At 40.4% G+C, this 18,829-nt stretch overlaps 1 protein-coding gene across 2 annotated transcripts; it reads right to left on the bottom strand.

Annotated features, from left to right (window-relative positions):
- Positions 1 to 11: 11 nt before the first annotated feature.
- On the bottom strand, positions 12 to 17,547 carry cp110 (centriolar coiled-coil protein 110). 2 transcript variants are annotated; one of them, XM_085460088.1, is made up of 10 exons: positions 16,863 to 17,546; positions 16,485 to 16,604; positions 12,615 to 15,162; positions 11,835 to 11,962; positions 8,707 to 8,808; positions 8,085 to 8,195; positions 7,165 to 7,257; positions 6,892 to 7,008; positions 2,454 to 2,536; positions 12 to 2,236 (listed from the first exon to the last, which is right to left on the bottom strand). In XM_085460088.1, the coding sequence occupies exons 1-10, from the start codon at positions 16,998 to 17,000 to the stop codon at positions 2,077 to 2,079; spliced, it is 3,600 nt and encodes a 1,199-aa protein (XP_085316214.1). In that variant the 5' UTR covers positions 17,001 to 17,546; the 3' UTR covers positions 12 to 2,076. The 2 variants fall into 2 exon arrangements, with proteins under 2 accessions (XP_085316214.1, XP_085316215.1); XM_085460089.1 differs by lacking the exon at positions 8,707 to 8,808 and having other exon boundaries at positions 16,863 to 17,547.
- Positions 17,548 to 18,829: the final 1,282 nt, after the last annotated feature.

The following is an 18,829-nucleotide window of genomic DNA, read 5'->3' on the forward strand; positions in this document are numbered from 1 at the left end:
ACATCAACAACTCAGTGTAAATAAGTTTATTATTATCAAACACGAACAAATAAATAACATTTAAAACAAATCAAAAATCCACAACAATACAAAATTTGCAAAAGGTTTTAGCTACAAATATTTAAGGCAACACGAAGAGTAACACTTCAAGTATCAGCCATTGATATGAAGACGAACAAAATACTACTCATATCACACAAGCAGGGTTTAATATGTGTGAATACAAGAGGTGGCGAATCACAAAGGGGATGAACGAACAGGTGTGTTTCAGCTGGGTGTCCTAATGCACCTCTTTTCCACCCACACAGAGACCTTCCAGAGAACCGGCCCACCTCTCAACTGGTTTTAGTGGCGATTATGCTGAGTTGCGAGAAGTTAAGAAATACTGTGGGAAGAAAAATGATGACAGAGAGAATCTGACGACTGCCTGCTGGTTGTTGTGATAGTCCTTCTCATGGTCACTGACCTGAGGGCCTAAAACACCGTGCCTGGGATCTCTGAAGCGTAGTGCTGGCCTCAGCTTTTGTCACTTGGGACTAGTCTGCACTACACTGGGCACCAGCATTGTCTTTGTGGAAAAGGGGAAATACTGTTTTTTCCACAAAAGACAAAGATTTATAACAGCAGCAGGAAAAACACAAGCAATGCTTATTTCCCATTAAATGTAACACTGAGCCATATAGCACAGCACATACAAGGGTGCTTTTCCAAAGTGTCTGCTCTGAAAAAGCTTATCTACCACATGTTTACTTCCTAACATCATCAAGTGGATCTATTATAATTTTTCTCGTTTTCTGTCATAAATACTTTGGCACAGACAAAAGTTAAGGCTTCACACTGCTCTAACTGTTTTATCTACGCTTGGCTTTAAAAGAATGGTAATATCCCTAATATGGTCTTCTCACAGAAGCCCCACCCACTTTCTGCTTGAAACCTGTTTTATGAGGGGCAGCCAATCAGGAGAAAGTTGACTAAAACAGCTCATTTTAGCTAGTGAACGAGAGCGAGGTGCTACGCCAAGATGTAGTATCAGATAATAAGGAAAACCTTTAACTGTTAATCATGCAAAGCCATGCTGGTAGAGTCAAACAACAAAAAAAGGAACTGGAAATAAGCAGAACAAAACTCCAAGCTATGTTTCAAATCTGAGAGTAAGATTGAAGTATATTTTATTCTGTTTCATAGATGTTTATAAAGCTTATGCAGGAAAAGAGCTGCCAATGTCAGCAAACGTGAAACAAGCTGCTGTGTATCTATTAGATCGCCAACTTTAAGGCATGTGACAGCAGTCACACTTTAAGAATATGTTTCAGGATCTGTGGTCCTGAAATTTCAGTCAAAGTGGTCACAAAGTTAACAAAAGAGGAGCTAAAGTATCTTATTTCAGACAATGGATGGACTGAGGAGCTGCACCAAGCCTCAGCAAAAGACAAATAAGGATATCTGCTACCTGTGAATCATGCAAAGCCACTCTAGTGGAGTTCATGAATAAAAATATTAGGCTGGAAATAAGCACAATTGGTCACCTTTAAACAAAGCGATTGCCTATCTGAAGACTACAATGCACAACCTACTAAAGAGTATTTGTTCCCAACACAAATCTAATATTTGACCCCAAATTTATGAACTGCTGTCTTCCTCTAGTACCCAAAGGAACAGAGAGATGATCAATACTGTTCACTGTAGCTGTCAGAACGTCTGCTGCGAGTCTATAAATCTTTCAGGTGCTGTGAACAACCCTTTAAAGTTGCTGCCAAACGATTTTTTCTGTCAACTCAACATTTTCACACAAATATCTTCAACATGAATAATCTGAAGATGGCAAAAAAAATTAAATAAATAAATAAATTAAAAAATGCCGGAAGCAGACGTGACATAGCCGCTCCTCTGTAGACGCCATGGTGTCAAAAATGTTCTCAAAGCCCCCGAGATGAAATACAATGATATGCATTAGTCATCCATTTGAATCAAATTTGGTTTTTGGATTTGGAAACTCTCAAATGATTAGTAATACTCTATTCATGTAATCACTAGAGGGCTCGTTAGGAGTTCTCACTGGGGCCAATTAGGAAGGTGTCATTGGGGTCTAGAGGAGGAAGCGCTCTTGGGGACCCTCTGAGGATTTGCTCTGAAATGTCCTCGTTTGGTTTCTGGCAGGGGCTCAGCAGAGAATCCAGACTTTTGTGCTGTCCTCGTCATAACCCCGCGGTGCCTTCCTGCAGCCTTTCTTTGGATCCTGAAACAAAGACAAGTTTTAGAGCTGACAAAGAAATGAAGAAGAAAGTTTTTTCTTTCTGTGGTGCAGGATTTTCAATTCATCACAAAATTAAAGGAACTGCTGCATTTTTACCTTGCAATAAAAAGCCACTCCAGTGGTTCTTATGTTACTTGTAATGACTGGGTTTGGTTTGTGAAGAAAACAGAAAAACAGCAACGATGCAGGAAAAACTCACATCATTCCTCTTTTCCTCTCCAGCGACTTCTGTGTTGCAGCTGACAGAAAGCTCTTTCCTCTGGGGCGGCCAGTCTGTGAACCCTAAACACACAAGCGCGCACGCACGCACGCACGCACGCACACACACACACACACACACACACACACACACACACGTAAAAATGCACAATATTTAGAACATAGTCTCTGCAGCAGCCACCAGTCATACTTGCCAACCTTGAGACCTCAGAATTAGGGAGACATTCAAAAGGGATGTTGGGTGGGGGAGTGGTATACATATACATATATATACAGAAAATTAGAATTTTACAATGTTTATTTATTGGATAAAATAAGTTAAATGTCACTGTTAATACTGTCCAGCCGGAAACAGCGGGGCTGTCCAAATTCAGAGGCTGCGTCCACCTGAGGACCCGGCCTTCGCGCACTACAGAAAGCCGGCTAGACCGGAAATGAGCGACTGTGAAATTGGACAGTCTAGCCTTCAGAATTACGTCACGAGCTCTCTCGGTGGAGTGAAACTCTGCTGTCTGCTCCTTGTTATCTAAAATATAACCGGACGCTGGCGTAAATTTTCGAAAAGTTTATTTTGCGACCCAGAATGAGTAATAAGAGTAATATTAAAACTAAGTAGCTGCAGTAGTAGAAGCCATTGTTGGAAACTGGAATTGACCGGCCCAATCTGGGGTTTTTCAATTTTGTTGTCCGGGTGGAAAATCGGGAGAATGGTGGCTCCGGGAGATTTTTGGGAGGGGCACTGAAATTCGGGATTCTCCCAGAAAAATCGGGAGGGTTGGCATGTATGCCACCAGTATCAAAAGCAAATTTATACACTGTTGATGGAATATTAGAATTTCTGCTTCTCAGCCTAGAAACTCAGATCACAAACTAGAGCTGATAGTTTCTCTTTGCCAGCATTAGAAGAACTTGTTTGATGGCACTCAACGGATTGATCAATAATTAGAACAATGTGAAAGTCTCTAAGAAGGAGAATTGTGGATTTACCAGAGTTAGGAAGGTCTCTTGGAGTCATTTCTAAAGAGATTCCAACATCACCAGTTCAAACAACTGTATCAAAGTTCACATTATTTTTATGTGTCACCACTAGGGCTGGGCCATATCATAACATTCATGGTAATACAGTTATAATGTTGGGCAACGATAAGAAAATGAAATATCATGATATAATATGGGTAAAATACGCATGCACAGTGCCTCCCCCCCCCCCCATACGCACATGGCGGAAAAAGCATAGCGGCGACAGAGAATGAGAAGGGCGAAAGCAGATCGTTGAATGAAACGGATGAACCAGAATTGGTTTGTAAAAATGCAACTTCAGTGGTGTGGAACTGGTTTGGCTTTCTTCTGTCAGATACACACCAGAGCACATTTTTTGGTAGAGCATGCTAGCGGGCCGTCGTTATTGTTAGGTTTGTAGCATAAACCTATTCGCTGGAACGTTAAGACAATATAATTACACTGCTAAGCAAGACACAAATAGGCAAAGTTCTTCATGTTACTCGTGCACGGGAGAGAACCGGACAACCGCTTGACTCCAGTTGGTCTCGTCCGTCCTCCCATACACTATCCTTTTATTGAGGTTACATGAATATGCATAGGTTCATTAACATACGACGTCTACATACAAACAAAGAGTACCTTGCCTGTGTGTGTGTGTGTGTGTGTGTGTGTGTGTGTGTGTGTGTGTGTGTGTGAGGACTGCTGATCAAAGGGTCAAACATCCTTGGTTAGGAAGAGGGTAGCCTCCCCCTCACCCTAGATGGTTCATCCTAGATAACACGGTGAGGAAGTCCTGCAGTTCATCTAAACAAAGAGCACTTAGACTAGAACAGATGCAACTACGTTAATCCTACCATAAAATAATAAGACACGGTATGACCTCTCATGCTCCCAAAGTGCTGTCTAATACACACAAAGTTTGCAGACTATCAAGGATCAAAACCTCTACCAATCTACAACTAATTACAAAACTCTAAGCATATATAAGTAAATATTTCTAAGCATAAATGACAATCAACAATACAAATCTAACAGTTATTACCGTGTTTTTCGGAAAATACGGCACACTTAAAATCAATCCTTTGATTTTCTGAAAAATTGACAGTGCCCCTTATAATCCTGTGTGCCTTATGTATGAATTCTGGTTGTGCTTACTGACTTCGAACTGATTTTATGTGGTACACGGTGCTCAGAAATTTGTCAAAAAATGTTTTAGTACGACTTTCGGAAGCTACAAAGCCGCACTGCTTGATGTCAGAGCATTACGGCTACCGTAGTCGGGAGCCTCGCGGAGTAATACGTACTGTGCTTCAACATAATATTACCGTATTGTGTGTGTATAACCTCTTTTTAAGTTTTGTGGATATTATACATGGTTATGCTGAGGATATGTTGGCCAATTTCCATTGGAAATGCCTTTTGGTTAAACTGTCAGCAAGGAATTTGCATTTTCACTGTTAAATTTTTATATAACTTTAATGCACATAAAAAACAGCTGCTTGTTTAAGTGAAAATACATTGATGGGTTTTTTTTGCACTAATAAAGTTGTGGAGTTGTAAAGTATTTTGTCTTGTGTCAATTATATCCTCAGTTATATCGTTATCGCACATTTTCAAATATATATTGTGATAAATATTTTTGGCCATATTGCCCTGCCCTAGTCACCACTTTGCCAGGGTCTGAAAGAAGACCCAAACTGTCACGCTCAGATGAGAGGAAATTGGTTTGGATGTTCAGGAACAACACAGGGACCACCAAGGCTCAAAACTGCCATGAACTGGAAACTGCTGGAACATCAGCATCAGTATCCACCGTGAAATGAGTTGAAACTCAAAATGGACTGAAAGGGTGCAGAGAAAGAAGTCTTTGACCCAAAACTGACACCTCCAGCTTCACTGAAATATGCAGCTAACCACATGGACAAGCCGACTGCCTTCTGGGGAACAGTTTCCTGGTTAGATGAGGCAGAGGTTCAGTCCTGTGCCCAACATGACAAGAGGTATGTTTGGAGGAAAAAGGGGAGATTTTCAAATGTAAGAACACTAGCCCAGCTGTCAAGCATGGTGGTGGCATCATCATGCTCTGGGGCTCCATACAGTTGGGTCTAGAGTGGCCAAATATCCAGCCAGAACTGTGCCAGAAGCTCGTTAATGGCTACAAAAAGGATCTGGCCAAGGTCGAACTTGCTGCAAGAAATTTAACCAACTATTAGTGGGGGTGCGTGGATATATTTGAGCTTGTATGTATACTTGACTCTGTGTGGGTTGCAGAAAACCCAAAATAAATTAAATCTTTGGACTTTTTAAAAGTCATTAAAGATGTGTGATGTATATGCTGTACGATGTACCACTCCACCCTGAAAAATGAAGTTAAAAATAAACAAAGACCAAAATTTCTGTGACATTCATGCCGACAGTGAGTGTATACAAACTTCTAACCACAACTGCATTTGTGTGATGTGTCTTTTGACCCAGCTGGTGTACTCTTACATCCTCATGAGCCCTAATTTTATAGTGAAAGTGAGGAAAAAACAAAAACAAAACAGTATGAGTCTTTCTTACTTTAACCTTTTGACTTGCTGTCACATGAACACACAGTCTTATGAATTAATGAGTCTTCAGGTGTGGTACACCGGAACATGGGTAGTATTGTATTGTAACAAGTTACAGCTAACTATATGCATATCCTGTGCATGTCAGGAGTTAAACATAAGGTTAATCACCTGTTATGAAGGACACTTTGGTTAAGTCAAAGGAATAGAGAACATAAAGTGAAATATGATTAGCTGCTCATCCCATCCACTCATATTTTCTCTTCCTGCTGGAGAGATGATCCAGTGTTCATTTTGTTAAAAGCTTTCTCTGACTGCACTAAAATGAATTCATGATTTTGTGCACATATATAAATACACACACACACACACACACACACACACACACACACACACACACACACACACGAAGTCTGTCAAACAATGTAACAACATCATATCATTCAGTTTTACTATTGCAATGTAGTATATTCAGAGTTCACCTTTTAGTTTAGAGGTTCAACCATAATAAAGGTTATGCCACAAAATGGAAAACATACTGTTCATTAACATTTAAATGACCTGCATCACTTCTCAGTCATGCTGACTGTTTCTTTGGTGTTTCTGTGAATTGTGGGAGTGCATTATCTCTTTTCCTCTTACAAAAGATTCTGTGTAGCCTCTGCAAAAGGAAGTAATACAGGTGGTAATAAAGGAAGCACTGAAGCACTTTTCCACAGTACTTAGAGAATGTGAATTTTCTTATTAAGACTGCCATTAAAATACTCCAGGGTCACTTTACAGTCACTTGACTGGAGAACCAGAAGAAAACCTGACTACTGACCACATGTGTAAACACAGCTTATGATCTCCTGAAAAGGTTACCTGTCGTCTGAGCTCTCTCTCCTTGGCGAGCTCTCTGTCCCAGCTGATCAGCTGCATTCGCTCTCTGGCTGACAGGTTGAAGAATATGTCGTAGACCTCATAAAGTGCAGCGCGCAGCTGGAGGAGCAAACAATTACAGAGCAGACGATGGCTTCAATGAATGTGTGCAGTCACAGTAACTGTTGTGGTAACTGCTAATGGAGCGAGTAATTGTTGAGTTGACGGTGTGCAGGAGAGCAGAGAGGTTAACAGATGTGTTTACAACATTTATACCTGCAGTGTGACTCTCTCCTCCAGTAAGAGGTCCTGTTTGTTGCAGAGCTGAGTGCTCTGCTGCCGGAGGGCCTGCAGGAACTGCTGTGTGTCCTAAATGAGCAAAAGCACACACACAGCAAAGATTGCGCTATTATTTAGTTATATTTATCATGAATATTATGTTTACACAGAGACAAACTGAATGGTGAAATCTGTCAAATAGATATTTAAAATATTCATGGATTTACGATTAAATTAAAGTACAAAAAACAAAAACAAAAAACGCTGCCAGCACCTGCTGGTTTACATGTTATTTAGTAAAAATTTAAATTTCACCAAAATTAAGAACACAGTTGCTTCAGCTGCTGAAGATACCCCCAATTTTTTTTTCTTCTATTCAAATATCAAACATGGATGGTATAATAATCCCTCAGTCCATTTGAGGGTTGTTTTTACAAACAAATGTAAGACATTGAAGACTTCACTGCAACATTCACACTTTTCAAAGGCATCCAGTGGCTGTGACTGGACTTCTGGTGGTTGCGTTTTGTTATGGTATAAAAGACAAGATGTTGCCAGCAACACTGTGTTCATGTGTGTTGGTTAATCTTATGCTTAACCCACTACCAGTGTTTTAGCCTGCCCAGATGATCAGATTCATCTGTCACTATTAAAAAACAAACGAACGCAAAAACCTCATAAGTGATGGAAAATATTTGTTTAACGCGACCCCTGATTGAGGAAGTCTCTGTTTTAGACTGTATGCTGCACTGTCAAGGACTCCAGGAAGGATCGCAGCTGCTTGGCTGTAGCTAAAGGGTATCCTAATAAATTAAATTAGGCACAGCTGTACACATCTGCACACAAGCAGAGCTCATTTAATGACAATAAGAGCATGTGCTGCAAGAAACAGACGTGTCGCTGCTGTCTCCACTCACCCTGACGGTGCGCACCAGCTGTGTCACTCTCTCCGTCCTCAGCAACCTGCGAGTTAGAAAACCCTTCACAGCCGCTGCCAGCAGGGGGCGGTAGTGCTGCGAGCTGGAAGGCTGAGGAAGAGGAGAAAGAAGGGAAAATGAGTGATGAGAGAGGGGTGAATAATGAGAACCAGAGGGGAGGAGAGAGGAGAATGCTAATTCCATCAGTGACAACCAATTAATTTCCCACGCAGCTTCTCAAGGTCTTTTGGTTGGCATCTGTTTAGTGCATCAACGCAAGTGGACTCGTGGCTCACCATTATAATAGAGAATAATAAGCAGAATAATAAGCAGCTGATGTGCCATCACTCACTTGTTGATTCAAGAGCGGTTGCATTAAAAAGACATGTTTGTTGAACAAATGTACTTCTACTGAAGCTGAACTGCTGTGTGGGGAGACGTATAAAAGCACAATAACAGATAAAAAGGGATGCTGATGAGGATTAAGACATGTGGGGGGTGGAGTGTGTTTTACATGAGCGTGTCAGCCAACTGGTGATGACTAAAAATCCTTCAGATAAAAGGGTGAGCAGGGCAAGCTTTCTGCATCACCCACATGAGTGGACAAATATTATGGTAATACCTGAGAGAGGGTAGAAAAGGTCAACGTGTCCCCAAGACGTGAGCCTGACATGGAGCAGGGGAAGGACACGCTCTGAAGGAGACGATAACGGACTGCCAGTGCCTGAGAGACAGAGAGACACATACGGAATAAGAGGAAAAGTTCATGTGTATGTGAGTGCACATTTGGGAGCAGGCAAGGTTGGAAAATATTGAATTGGAAAGGACAGCAAATGAGGCAGGAGAAAGAAATTAATTGAGGGTAGAGACGAAGAGACAGAAGGGGGAGAGATGGGGCACAGAGGTAAGAGGGATGAGATGAGCAGCAGAGCAGAGGGATGACCAGGATGATGAGACGAGAGAGATGGAGGAAATTAATACAGCCAGAGAGTAAAAACAATGTTGGTGGAGGTATAAAACAAAACAAAAAGTGGGATCAGAGGAGAGAGGAGGTAAAAAAAAAAAAAAGGAGGGAGGAGAAGGCAAAGGGACCATTAGCGGTGGCACTCAGCGGGACGATCTGGCACTTAACCACAGACGCTCATGAATTAAACAAATTATCCTTTCCTTTTCTGTGTCAATTCCCTCGATCCCCTCCACCCACTACCAGAGAGTCCAGCAGACAGCTCGCTCTCATCACAGCGCAGATGATGGAAGGACGGAGGGGAGTCAAAAAGAAGTCTTTTTATGAAACAGCTTATGTTAATTATATTGTTGTTAAGGATACATAAATTAAACAGAGCCTGTGATTAACAGGGCAAGGACACGGGCCAAGAACAAACACAGACACAAGCTGAAGAAACAGGAACCGGTTGCCAGAGAACAGCAGGCGTCCTTGAAGTCTTGCATGTGCACACACACACACACACACACACACACACACACACACACACACACACACACACACACACACACACACACACACACACACACACAGAAAGAGGCGACCGTGCCAGCTCGCCTCTTAGGGATGTAATGAAACATTTATGGTAGAAACCCTTTTTTTTTTTTCTTTTTTTTTACTGGGGAGAGTCTGAAGGTCTCTTGTAATGAGCAAACGTCTGTAGTCAGCCCACGACCTGGGTCTCCAAAAGCTCACTCTAACAGGTAGGGTGAGACAGTGTGTGTGTGTGTTCGTTTGTGTGCACATGGTCACATGTGGAACAATGCCAAAGTCTTTTTCAAATGCCTGCTTCTAGTTTCAAAGAAACATTTAGGGTCAGTATTGTATTACCGTTCAGTAAATTGGCTAGAAACTCACAACGCCTGTTTTCCTCGTCTTTAAAAGATTAAAACTGGAGCTCAGTTTTTATTTCTCATAGGTGACTTTGGGTGAAGTCGGAAACCTTGGCGGAGTGAATTATGGTTGCTGTACTGGAATTACGCAGTGCTAGATCTGTACAGCAATACGTGATGCAATCTAATGCAAGAAGCAGACCAATGGGAGGGAGGTAATATCACTGACTGCGTTTTTACCATATTTAGACTTAGAATAAATGATCACTTGTTCGGGGGTCTCAGGAATATATAATTTCAGATTATTTTTTCCATTTTCTTGATGTAACTTGACAAACAGCTTTAGATTGCATCAAATAAAACAATGACAGAATGACCCTGACAGTGCTCTATACCGCTTCTCTATCATTGTTGAAGAAATCTATTAACAGAAGCAAACTGTCTAAATTCCTTTTCTAATCTGTGGCCTATTTATTTAAACTCATGATTGAATACTCTGTGTAAAAAAAAAGAAGCTAAAAGAACTGCTAAAATATTAATAGATGCCACTCAGATATGAGTAAATGCTGTATTTCTTCTCAACTTTCTTTGTACATGTGAATATTTTTTAGCAACAGACTAAAGAAAAGTATAAAAATGTTTTTCAGCATATAAAATGCAATATTTCTGCGCATACAGCAGTTTCTGGATAACATTTCAAGTCTTCAATCTATTTCAATCTATTTTACATCAAGCTATCCAACTTACAACTCATATTGAACAAATTATTAATAATAATTAATAAATAAACAGGACAGGTGTAATAAGCCTACACCTGTATTTTTTCCCCATTTAATTCAATTCTTTGTTATCATTCTTTATTTTTTATTAGCATTTTTGGTTTGTTATTGTGTGACTTACTGTAAGTAATTATCATCGATATCATCTAGCACTTAATATTCTGAGATCTTTTGTGAATAAATAAATCTCAGTGAGATGTAGAGTGAAATTACCATAAAAAAATAAATAAAGTATAAACACTCTTTTTATTTAACTGCAAACACCTTGGGCGACATGTTTGATGTCAGCTCTGTATGCATGATATTTTAAAGCTGTTCTGATTAAATCCATTAGCTGCAGCAGTGGTCCCTAAACTTTTTCTAACCATAGCACTTCCTGAGATCTAAAAACATTACTTTTTTAGCACTATTGGTTAATTTGATATTTTTTTTCTGTACATCAAACACTCCTCACTAAGACGATAACGATGAGCTGGTATTACCAACTAAACATATGCAAATAATTATCATCGTTATTAAAGTGCCCGATTATTCTCATTGTCAGTTCTATAGATTTATTCTTGGACTCTGCTAAAATACTTTTGTATGAGTCACAATTCAAAATAATCCTTATTTGTTTTATACTGGGCCATGGGGTAGCCCCTCAGAGCATCCTCTCTCTCCACCAAGATGACTTAAGCCAACTTTCTTCTGATTGGCTGCCCCTCATTCTCAAAAGGTTTGAATAGGAGGTTACCCTATTAGGGATATCCACTCTTAGTGACATCATACAGAGCAGAAAAATGGGTGTTTACATCAGTCTAAAGTCTTTGGGTTATGTGTGCTTACACTGTACCATTAGTTAAAACTTTATCAGGAGATTTTGATCCAAATTGGCAACAAACCATCAGAGGTGCAGCAAGTGTTAAACAAACGAGTTTGGGAAGAAAATACCTGAAATATACAGAGTAATTTGTACATAGCTGGAGTCTCAAATAAACCTTCTGCCACTCTTTTTCTTTGCTTCACATTTGTCTATTTCCACACTTTTAAAAAAATGTTTCAGATCTATCATCTAAAGGAAATATATGAATCCAATAACAAAATAGCAGTAATATGTATAGTACAATACAATAAATAATAAAATAAGTCTCACCTGTAGTAGCTCCTCCTGCTGTCTCCTGTGCTCCTCTTGCAGCGCTCTGACCTGAGCAGCGTGTATCTCTTTCAGCTGCTCTCGCTTATCCCTCTGACTGCCGAGACCTTCACACCACTGCCCTGCAGCTACAGACAGGAAACACAACATGTGGTCACATATGAAATTCACTGTTGGCCCACTACATTTGCCTACAGGTCATTTGCACAACTGTTACTATACTTTATAAGATTTGAAAAATTAGCTTTCTAATGATGTAGAGTCTGGGGTTGAGTCTAAATATTTTCTCCTTTTCCCCTTTTTGTGGCACAAAGATTAAAGAAGAGCTGCTATCTTTTTTCTTTACCTTTATTTTCTGTCATATATTACACTTAAACCAAAATCTAAAGACATCATTATGGGCGAGGTGTCTGTCAGTGTCTGGGTGAGCTGTAACATTACCAGCACACCTAACCATTTATAGTGTTGAGGCACCCGAGGCACGATGGAAAGAAAGGTGTCACCACTCGATCAAAGAGTTTTTTTTACACAACACCTCATCATTTCCACGTGATGCACTATCCCCTCCTGTATTAAACATCAAGAGTCTCCAACTCAAGACAAAACAACACAAAGACGTCGGCTATTTTTGGTGCATGTATAAACTGTCAGGCCTCAAACTGTTCTAAACACTGTGTTTCAGGCAGTTTGTTCTACTCTTGGCTCTGTATGATGTCACTGAGAATAAATATCTAATAACTAACATGGTTATTTAAACAACACTTCCTCTTCTCGTCTTACCTCTGGGTGTGCTGGAGTTGGGTCTGACAGAGTCCACTCCCCCACTGGTATTGGCACTCCCTTCCAGTGTCTCCTCCATCGTGTGCATTAGCAGTCTCCGTTTGACCTTGGACACCCCTCCCTGACCGTCACTGCCACTCTGTGGGGTCAGATGCTTTTCTTGCTCAGGATGACCTTGTGACCCTGATCTTTCAGTGAACCACAGGCCAGACGGTGTGTCCACATCATATGACTGATTTAGAGATGGTGAGTGGGTGGAGTTGTGACCTTCTAGGGCCAATTCTTTCCTTCTTTCAACAAGGTGTTTACTGTTATCTGAAGGCACTGAGATGTAACTCCGAAAAGGAGGATCAGATGGAACATTTCGGAAAACATCGGGAATGCGCATCTGCTGAGCCACAGAAAGGATGCATTTACCAGGTGGCTGCTGCTTTCCACAATCTCCAGGCTGTGCAGAACTCCCGGTTAGTGCTTCTCTGCTCACTTTTTTCCAACTTTCTCTCTCTGCAGATAAGGTTTTGATCAATTTGCGCTCGCTAAAATCACAGAGCTCATCCCCGTTCTCCTTAACTGTGAGGGGAACATCATCTGTGTCACTGACAGTCGCTTCCGGAACTAAGTCTCCATGCATGTTTCTGTAATTGTTATATAACTGTCTGCTCGACCACTTCTTGTACTCTGCATCACTGCTATTATCACCATGAGCTCTCTGCTTGTCCTCCCAATAATCACTTTTTATTTGCTCATTTGTCATACCCTTAAAACTTAACTCACTTTGCAGGCTGCTCTCAGCTTGGCTGTGACTGTCTTCTTTCAAGTTTTCTTTCACCGTTGACTCAAGATCTGTGATCAGAACCTTAAGACTGGACAGGTCTGACTCCAACTGATCCATGTGCTGTGAACTCTCAGTTAAAATGCTTGTTACTTCCCCTTCAACTGTGAGATTCACTCCGGGAGGACCCACTATAGGACTGTTTTGATGACCTGGATTAACTTCTTCAGAATTGTGATGGTCTTTCAAACCAGTACCAACCTCAAGTTTCCCCTTTGAGGTCTCCTCCACATCAACCTTTTGTCCACTTTTTCTTTTGTAGTGAACAGGGCTCCTGCAGAAGCTAGGGGCTGGGACTGTGCGATATTTCCCTGCTCCTTTAAAAAAAGCTGGAGGATCTTTAACAAGGGAAGTTTCTAATGGCTGTTGCTGGATGAAGGCACTGAATTGTTTTGGCTTTATTAAGACCTCCTGTGAACTGTTCAGCCTATTACTTATGATGATTGTTTCTTCATCAACACTAGTCATTTCCTTATTATCTCCATCTCCTGTTAAATGTGTCATATTTTTCCCAGAGAGTTCACTTTCAATCATCCGCTCATTCTCATAGGATTTCTTTAACGAAGTTTCCACTGACGAGATAAAAGTACTTCTCTTGTCTTTAGTCTTCTTCCCCTCTGCAGTCACAGTGTCCTTGTAAGGGATCTCATCATTCTCCTTATCAGAGCTGCTCTGCTCCTCTGCCTTTGCTCTTGGCTGTTCTTGGGTTCTCTCTTGGATTTTAGTGTTTTTGGCTTGGTTCCTAAGCATCCGCTGGCGCCGTCGATACTCCTGAGATTTCTTCAGCAAGGCCTGGAGGCTCAGACGATAAGGCTCCTCAGACAGCTTTGAGTCTGCTTCATCTACCTGGTTGTCCTCTAGTTCAGTCTCTCTGGGACTACGCTGAACACACAGTTCTGTTGTAAGACGGTGACGAGTGCTTTGTGTGTGTGTTGGATTATCTGAAAAGCTGCTTTTTTCCAAAAAAGCAACTGAGTCCTCATTTTTGTCTAAATGTGCATCTTTGTCAGGGTCATGCACTGAACTAAAGGGATCGTTATCATCACGCATCACACTGTCCAGTTGACCATTTTTAGATTTTTCTGTTGGTAAAGGATTACACAAGAGTGAATCCTCCTCAAATGACGTGCAACAAATTTCTCTCAACTCTGTTAAGTTATCACAAAAAGATGACTCCCGCCCACTCCTCTCTAATTCCTCTCCATCTATGGGAGGGTGGCTGATAATATCTGGCATCTTGGCGATTGTATTTGAGGTGTTGTGAAGAAAAAAGCCCACTGTGTTATAAAATCCTTCTGAGTAGTCGGAGACATTGCTCTCGTTTTCTGCATTAATCCTTTCAGGGATAGCAGTACAGTTTTCTACATTCTCGTTGGTGACATAACCTGAGGAGAGCGACTGGCAGCTTGCACTATGTAAAAAATTTGGCTGTGATCCTTGTTGGCTGTTAACTTGGTCAGTAAGGCATCCTTCCTGGTAATTTTCCTGAGGTGTCACGTTAGAGGCGAAAAAGGAACTATATGTCGTCGATGTCAGTGGAGGAAGACAAACACCAACTTTTCCTTTCGCTGCAGCTGGGAGCGAAACATTATCACTGCTTCCCGCAAAAAAATCATCCGGACACACCAGTCCACCAGTGGTTTTACGGAAATATGAAGATTGTGTGATAATTTCTGACTCTTGAAGCAACTCCTCGAGTGTTGGTGTCTTCCTCAGCTGGAAAAACATGAGCAGAAACAAAAATAATGCAATGAGATTTTAAAAAATGTGCTTTTCCCTGTTCAATACAACAATGCCAAACGCTGATTATGCCAAAAAACATAATTACAGCTATTTTAGTTGGTAATTTTAATTTTCAACACTTATGCATATAATGAACTTTCAATACATCTTTTTACAGGGGATTACCCTGGAACTTTAAAAATAATTTCAACATACAAACAAATAAATAAATTATTAAAAAGCGGGGTGTACAACGTGGAGTACAGTGTGTTGTCTGGTAGAGCTAGGCCCAGAGTAGTGGGTGTTTTGGACCATAAAGTCCATCTGCCAAGGGCCATGTACATATATACCACAGCTTCCACTGCAAAATGTCCATACTGGCAGATGGAAGCTTAAAAACAGCCCAGGTGGCAGCAGACTTCCTTGGAAGACCAGCAAAGTATCAACAGGAAGAGAGATGGACAGGCAAAGCCTAATATTCAACTCGGTCATGCACTACTAAAAGCAAACCAGGTAGGAGTCCCTCAGTGACAGACGGGCAATGCAGCAGACAGACCTTGCTACCAAAAGGTTCTCAAATGTTTTCTGTGTTCTTGACTCAAGCTGAACTTTGAGTGATTTGGGTTTTTAAGGAGGGGCTTAAAAAGATTTAAATGAAAGGTGTGCAACTGATTTAAAACACAAAACAAATAAGAGATTTGTCTTGTGTTTGAATATAAAAATGATAGTTTTTGCACAACTGCCAAGAGCCAAAGCCAAAACTTACATTAATTCCAATTAATTGCCCACCCTGTGAGCCAGTATAGTGACATTTCATGATGGCTGAAGCAACTGTTTTACTGCATCAATGGTCCATTGGGTAAATGCATAACCTTATTTGTATCGGCGCAGGCTATCAGCCAAAGAATACTTGATTAATTGCAATATTTGAGTCCATCTGTATTGGACAAATTTATATAAAGTGACCACCCTCTTGGGAGGTGGATAGTCCAGATTCAAGCAGAATTTGTTTTTTAATTATTTCATGTAATTACTCACGTTAAATGGCACAGCTGGCCATACAGCACCTGAAAGCGCTATAGATTTACTTCTGTCATATTAAACTGTATTGTTGCATTTGAGTCCACAAATCATATGTGCAAACTGTGATGGTGATGTACTATTATACATTAGACGTCTCTCTCCCTATAAAAGAAAACTAAAGATTACAATATTCCTTCCGTATTTTGTGCCCGGACTCTGTCATTCTCAACTGAAGCTGCTCTCACACAAGGAGCCAACAGCATAGGTTACAAACAAAACAAAGCTTAAATTACCTGAACGCTGTGCAGAATCGTCTGGATGTAGGCCATCCGGGGATCATCTCTGAACTGAACTGTGTGGGCAGCAGCTTCGTCTCTGAGTCGACGCATCTCCTCTCTCTGTTTCTCTGAGAGCTGTGTCATCACAAAACAGACATGAGTTATCTGGAATTAATACTGTTTCATTTCAAACAAGTCTGCTTCTGTTTTATCATTATTATTAATGGATGCCTATAATTTACATTAAAGGGAGATAGGCAGCATGTCTCAGTGACTGAATTAATATGCGTCATTTTCCTTCAAACTAAGAGTGCATCTATCTATAAAAAAAAATAAGTTCAGCCTTTTGCTAAAATGATCAACCATGATGACAGCCGTAAACTTATCCAGCACCAGAGGAGGGAGGATGGATCGTCCATAGAAGCGGATGACAGAGGATGCAGATGAGGGTCTGTGGTTTTCCTCCTCTTTCTCTTCTCTTCTCCTGAGCTGAGGAAGAAGATGCTGCACAAACTCTTCGTATTCCTCCATTACTCTTCATCGGAACACAGTAGAGAGTAACTTTGGGCAGTTTAACGGCTAAAAAATTACTACCAAGTTATTGTTTGCTAACGCTAGTTTGCTAGCTAGCTTAGCTAACATAACGCTAGCTTTGGCTGCTTTTTGTTACCGTTTAAAAGTAGACGCATAAACTTAAAAAAAAAAAAAAAAGAAGACACTGGGTTAAACTCAGCAAAGGTAGACGCTACAGCTATACTGTTGGTCCTCTTATAAGCAACACAAAAGACAGTCTGGTCAGGTCCACTGGGGGGAATCAATGTTTACATTTTTACCGCCTCTCCTCCGGGGCAACAACCGGGTAAAGAACGACAGTGACGGTTACAGAGCGCCGAAAACCCGGAGTGGATTCACACCAGGGTTCAACAAACACCCCCTTTACAACACAAAAGCATTTCACGGGAAAGGAAGAAAACCGCTACAACGTTACGTCGGACAAAGTATAAGAAGTGGATTTAATACTTAAAAAATAATGAGAAGAAATTACTTTTCACTGAACTCAGACTAACGTGATACTGCCCCCTACAGGCCTGACTGACCAAAGAAAAACATGCAGAAAAGTATGGAGATACTTTGGTGTCAGACGGAAGAGAATTAAGGGAATACAACGCTCGCATTTATTTATTTATTTACTGGTTAAATATTTTTACGATTAAAATTAGAATCCAAAGAATTTAAAAATCTAAATTTGCTTGTTGTTGTTCTTCCAGGGCCCTGTCCCAAAAAGCAAGTTTATGTTTTCCTTATCTGGCTTTACTTAAGCCAACAGCACCTATAAGGCTAAGTTGTAACATGAAGGTGGTTATCAACCCCGCAATTCACCCATATCAATCCAGGTGTTCACCTGGGGGGGGGGGGGGGAGCAGTGTCAGCAGCATGTGACCAAACAGACACAGGTACTGGTTTACTGGCAGCAGAGCAGCAGACTGAAAGCAAAACACCTGCAGCAGCAGTATCGCATTAACAAGTGTGTAAGGATGGACTATAATTAAAGCTGTGTGTTCTGTTAAACTAACTGAGTGTTATTTTGTGTGTGTAATAGTTTTCCTGTATATCAGTGGTGCTCAATGGTTTAAGAACAAGTAAAGAATAAATATTTGTTATGGTTCTAGTGTAAAATAATCTTAAAGTAATCAAGTACACAGCTTGGGTGTATGAAGGTTAACAGGTTCTCTATTTTAGATACTAAAGTTTACATTTTTTGTACAGTGATCCATTTACAGAGGCTCAAAAGTAATGGGACAGTTGAATGTTGCGCAGTTTCATGACCATGTGTGGGCTGTTCCTTCATTATTCCATTCCCGACCATGACCCATTTACACAGACAGACAGTGTGAAAAATGAAACTTTTTGCTTCCTTTTTTTGCTTCATTTGCTGTACAGCAAATAGTTACACATGTCATAAATGCTTTTATATATTTATGCATTTCCATATATGGACTATTTTTTGTATAAACTTTAATTTAATTGATTATACTGTATTTTTTCAGTACTACAAAAGGCTTTGCCTAGGAAGCTTGCTTGATCTCATTAAACCCTGTACATAACTGTCTTCACTAATCAATGCAGTTATTGCAACAGAATAATGCAACAATATTCAACATAATTGATGACATTGTACGCACTGTTTTTATATAATAAATGCACTATATTTGCTTAAAAATGCTAATAATACTAAAGATTCATGAATGACTAACACGTAGACAGTTCCATTTTAAAACATGTTTATTGGTCATATACAAAATAAAGTAAGCTGTTTATCAACAAACGTACACTATATACATCAATAAATTAAACAATGC

The sequence above is a fragment of the Copadichromis virginalis genome, linkage group LG6, assembly GCF_057382275.1.
Source record: "Copadichromis virginalis isolate Kocher_CV1m ecotype Utaka linkage group LG6, C_Virginalis_male_GT1.1, whole genome shotgun sequence".
Classification (NCBI taxonomy): Eukaryota; Metazoa; Chordata; class Actinopteri; order Cichliformes; family Cichlidae; genus Copadichromis; species Copadichromis virginalis.

What these genes read in the sequence shown, in the direction of transcription:
- cp110 (XM_085460088.1), bottom strand. Translation starts at nt 17,000, where the DNA reads ATGGAGGAATACGAAGAGTTTGTGCAGCATCTTCTTCCTCAGCTCAGG. An exon ending in AGCAGGAGGAGCTACTACAG is followed by an intron (nt 8,809 to 11,834) that starts GTGAGACTTATT and finishes TCTGTCTCTCAG; the next exon opens with GCACTGGCAGTCCGTTATCG. An exon ending in CCTTTTCTACCCTCTCTCAG is followed by an intron (nt 8,196 to 8,706) that starts GTATTACCATAA and finishes CCTCTTCCTCAG; the next exon opens with CCTTCCAGCTCGCAGCACTA.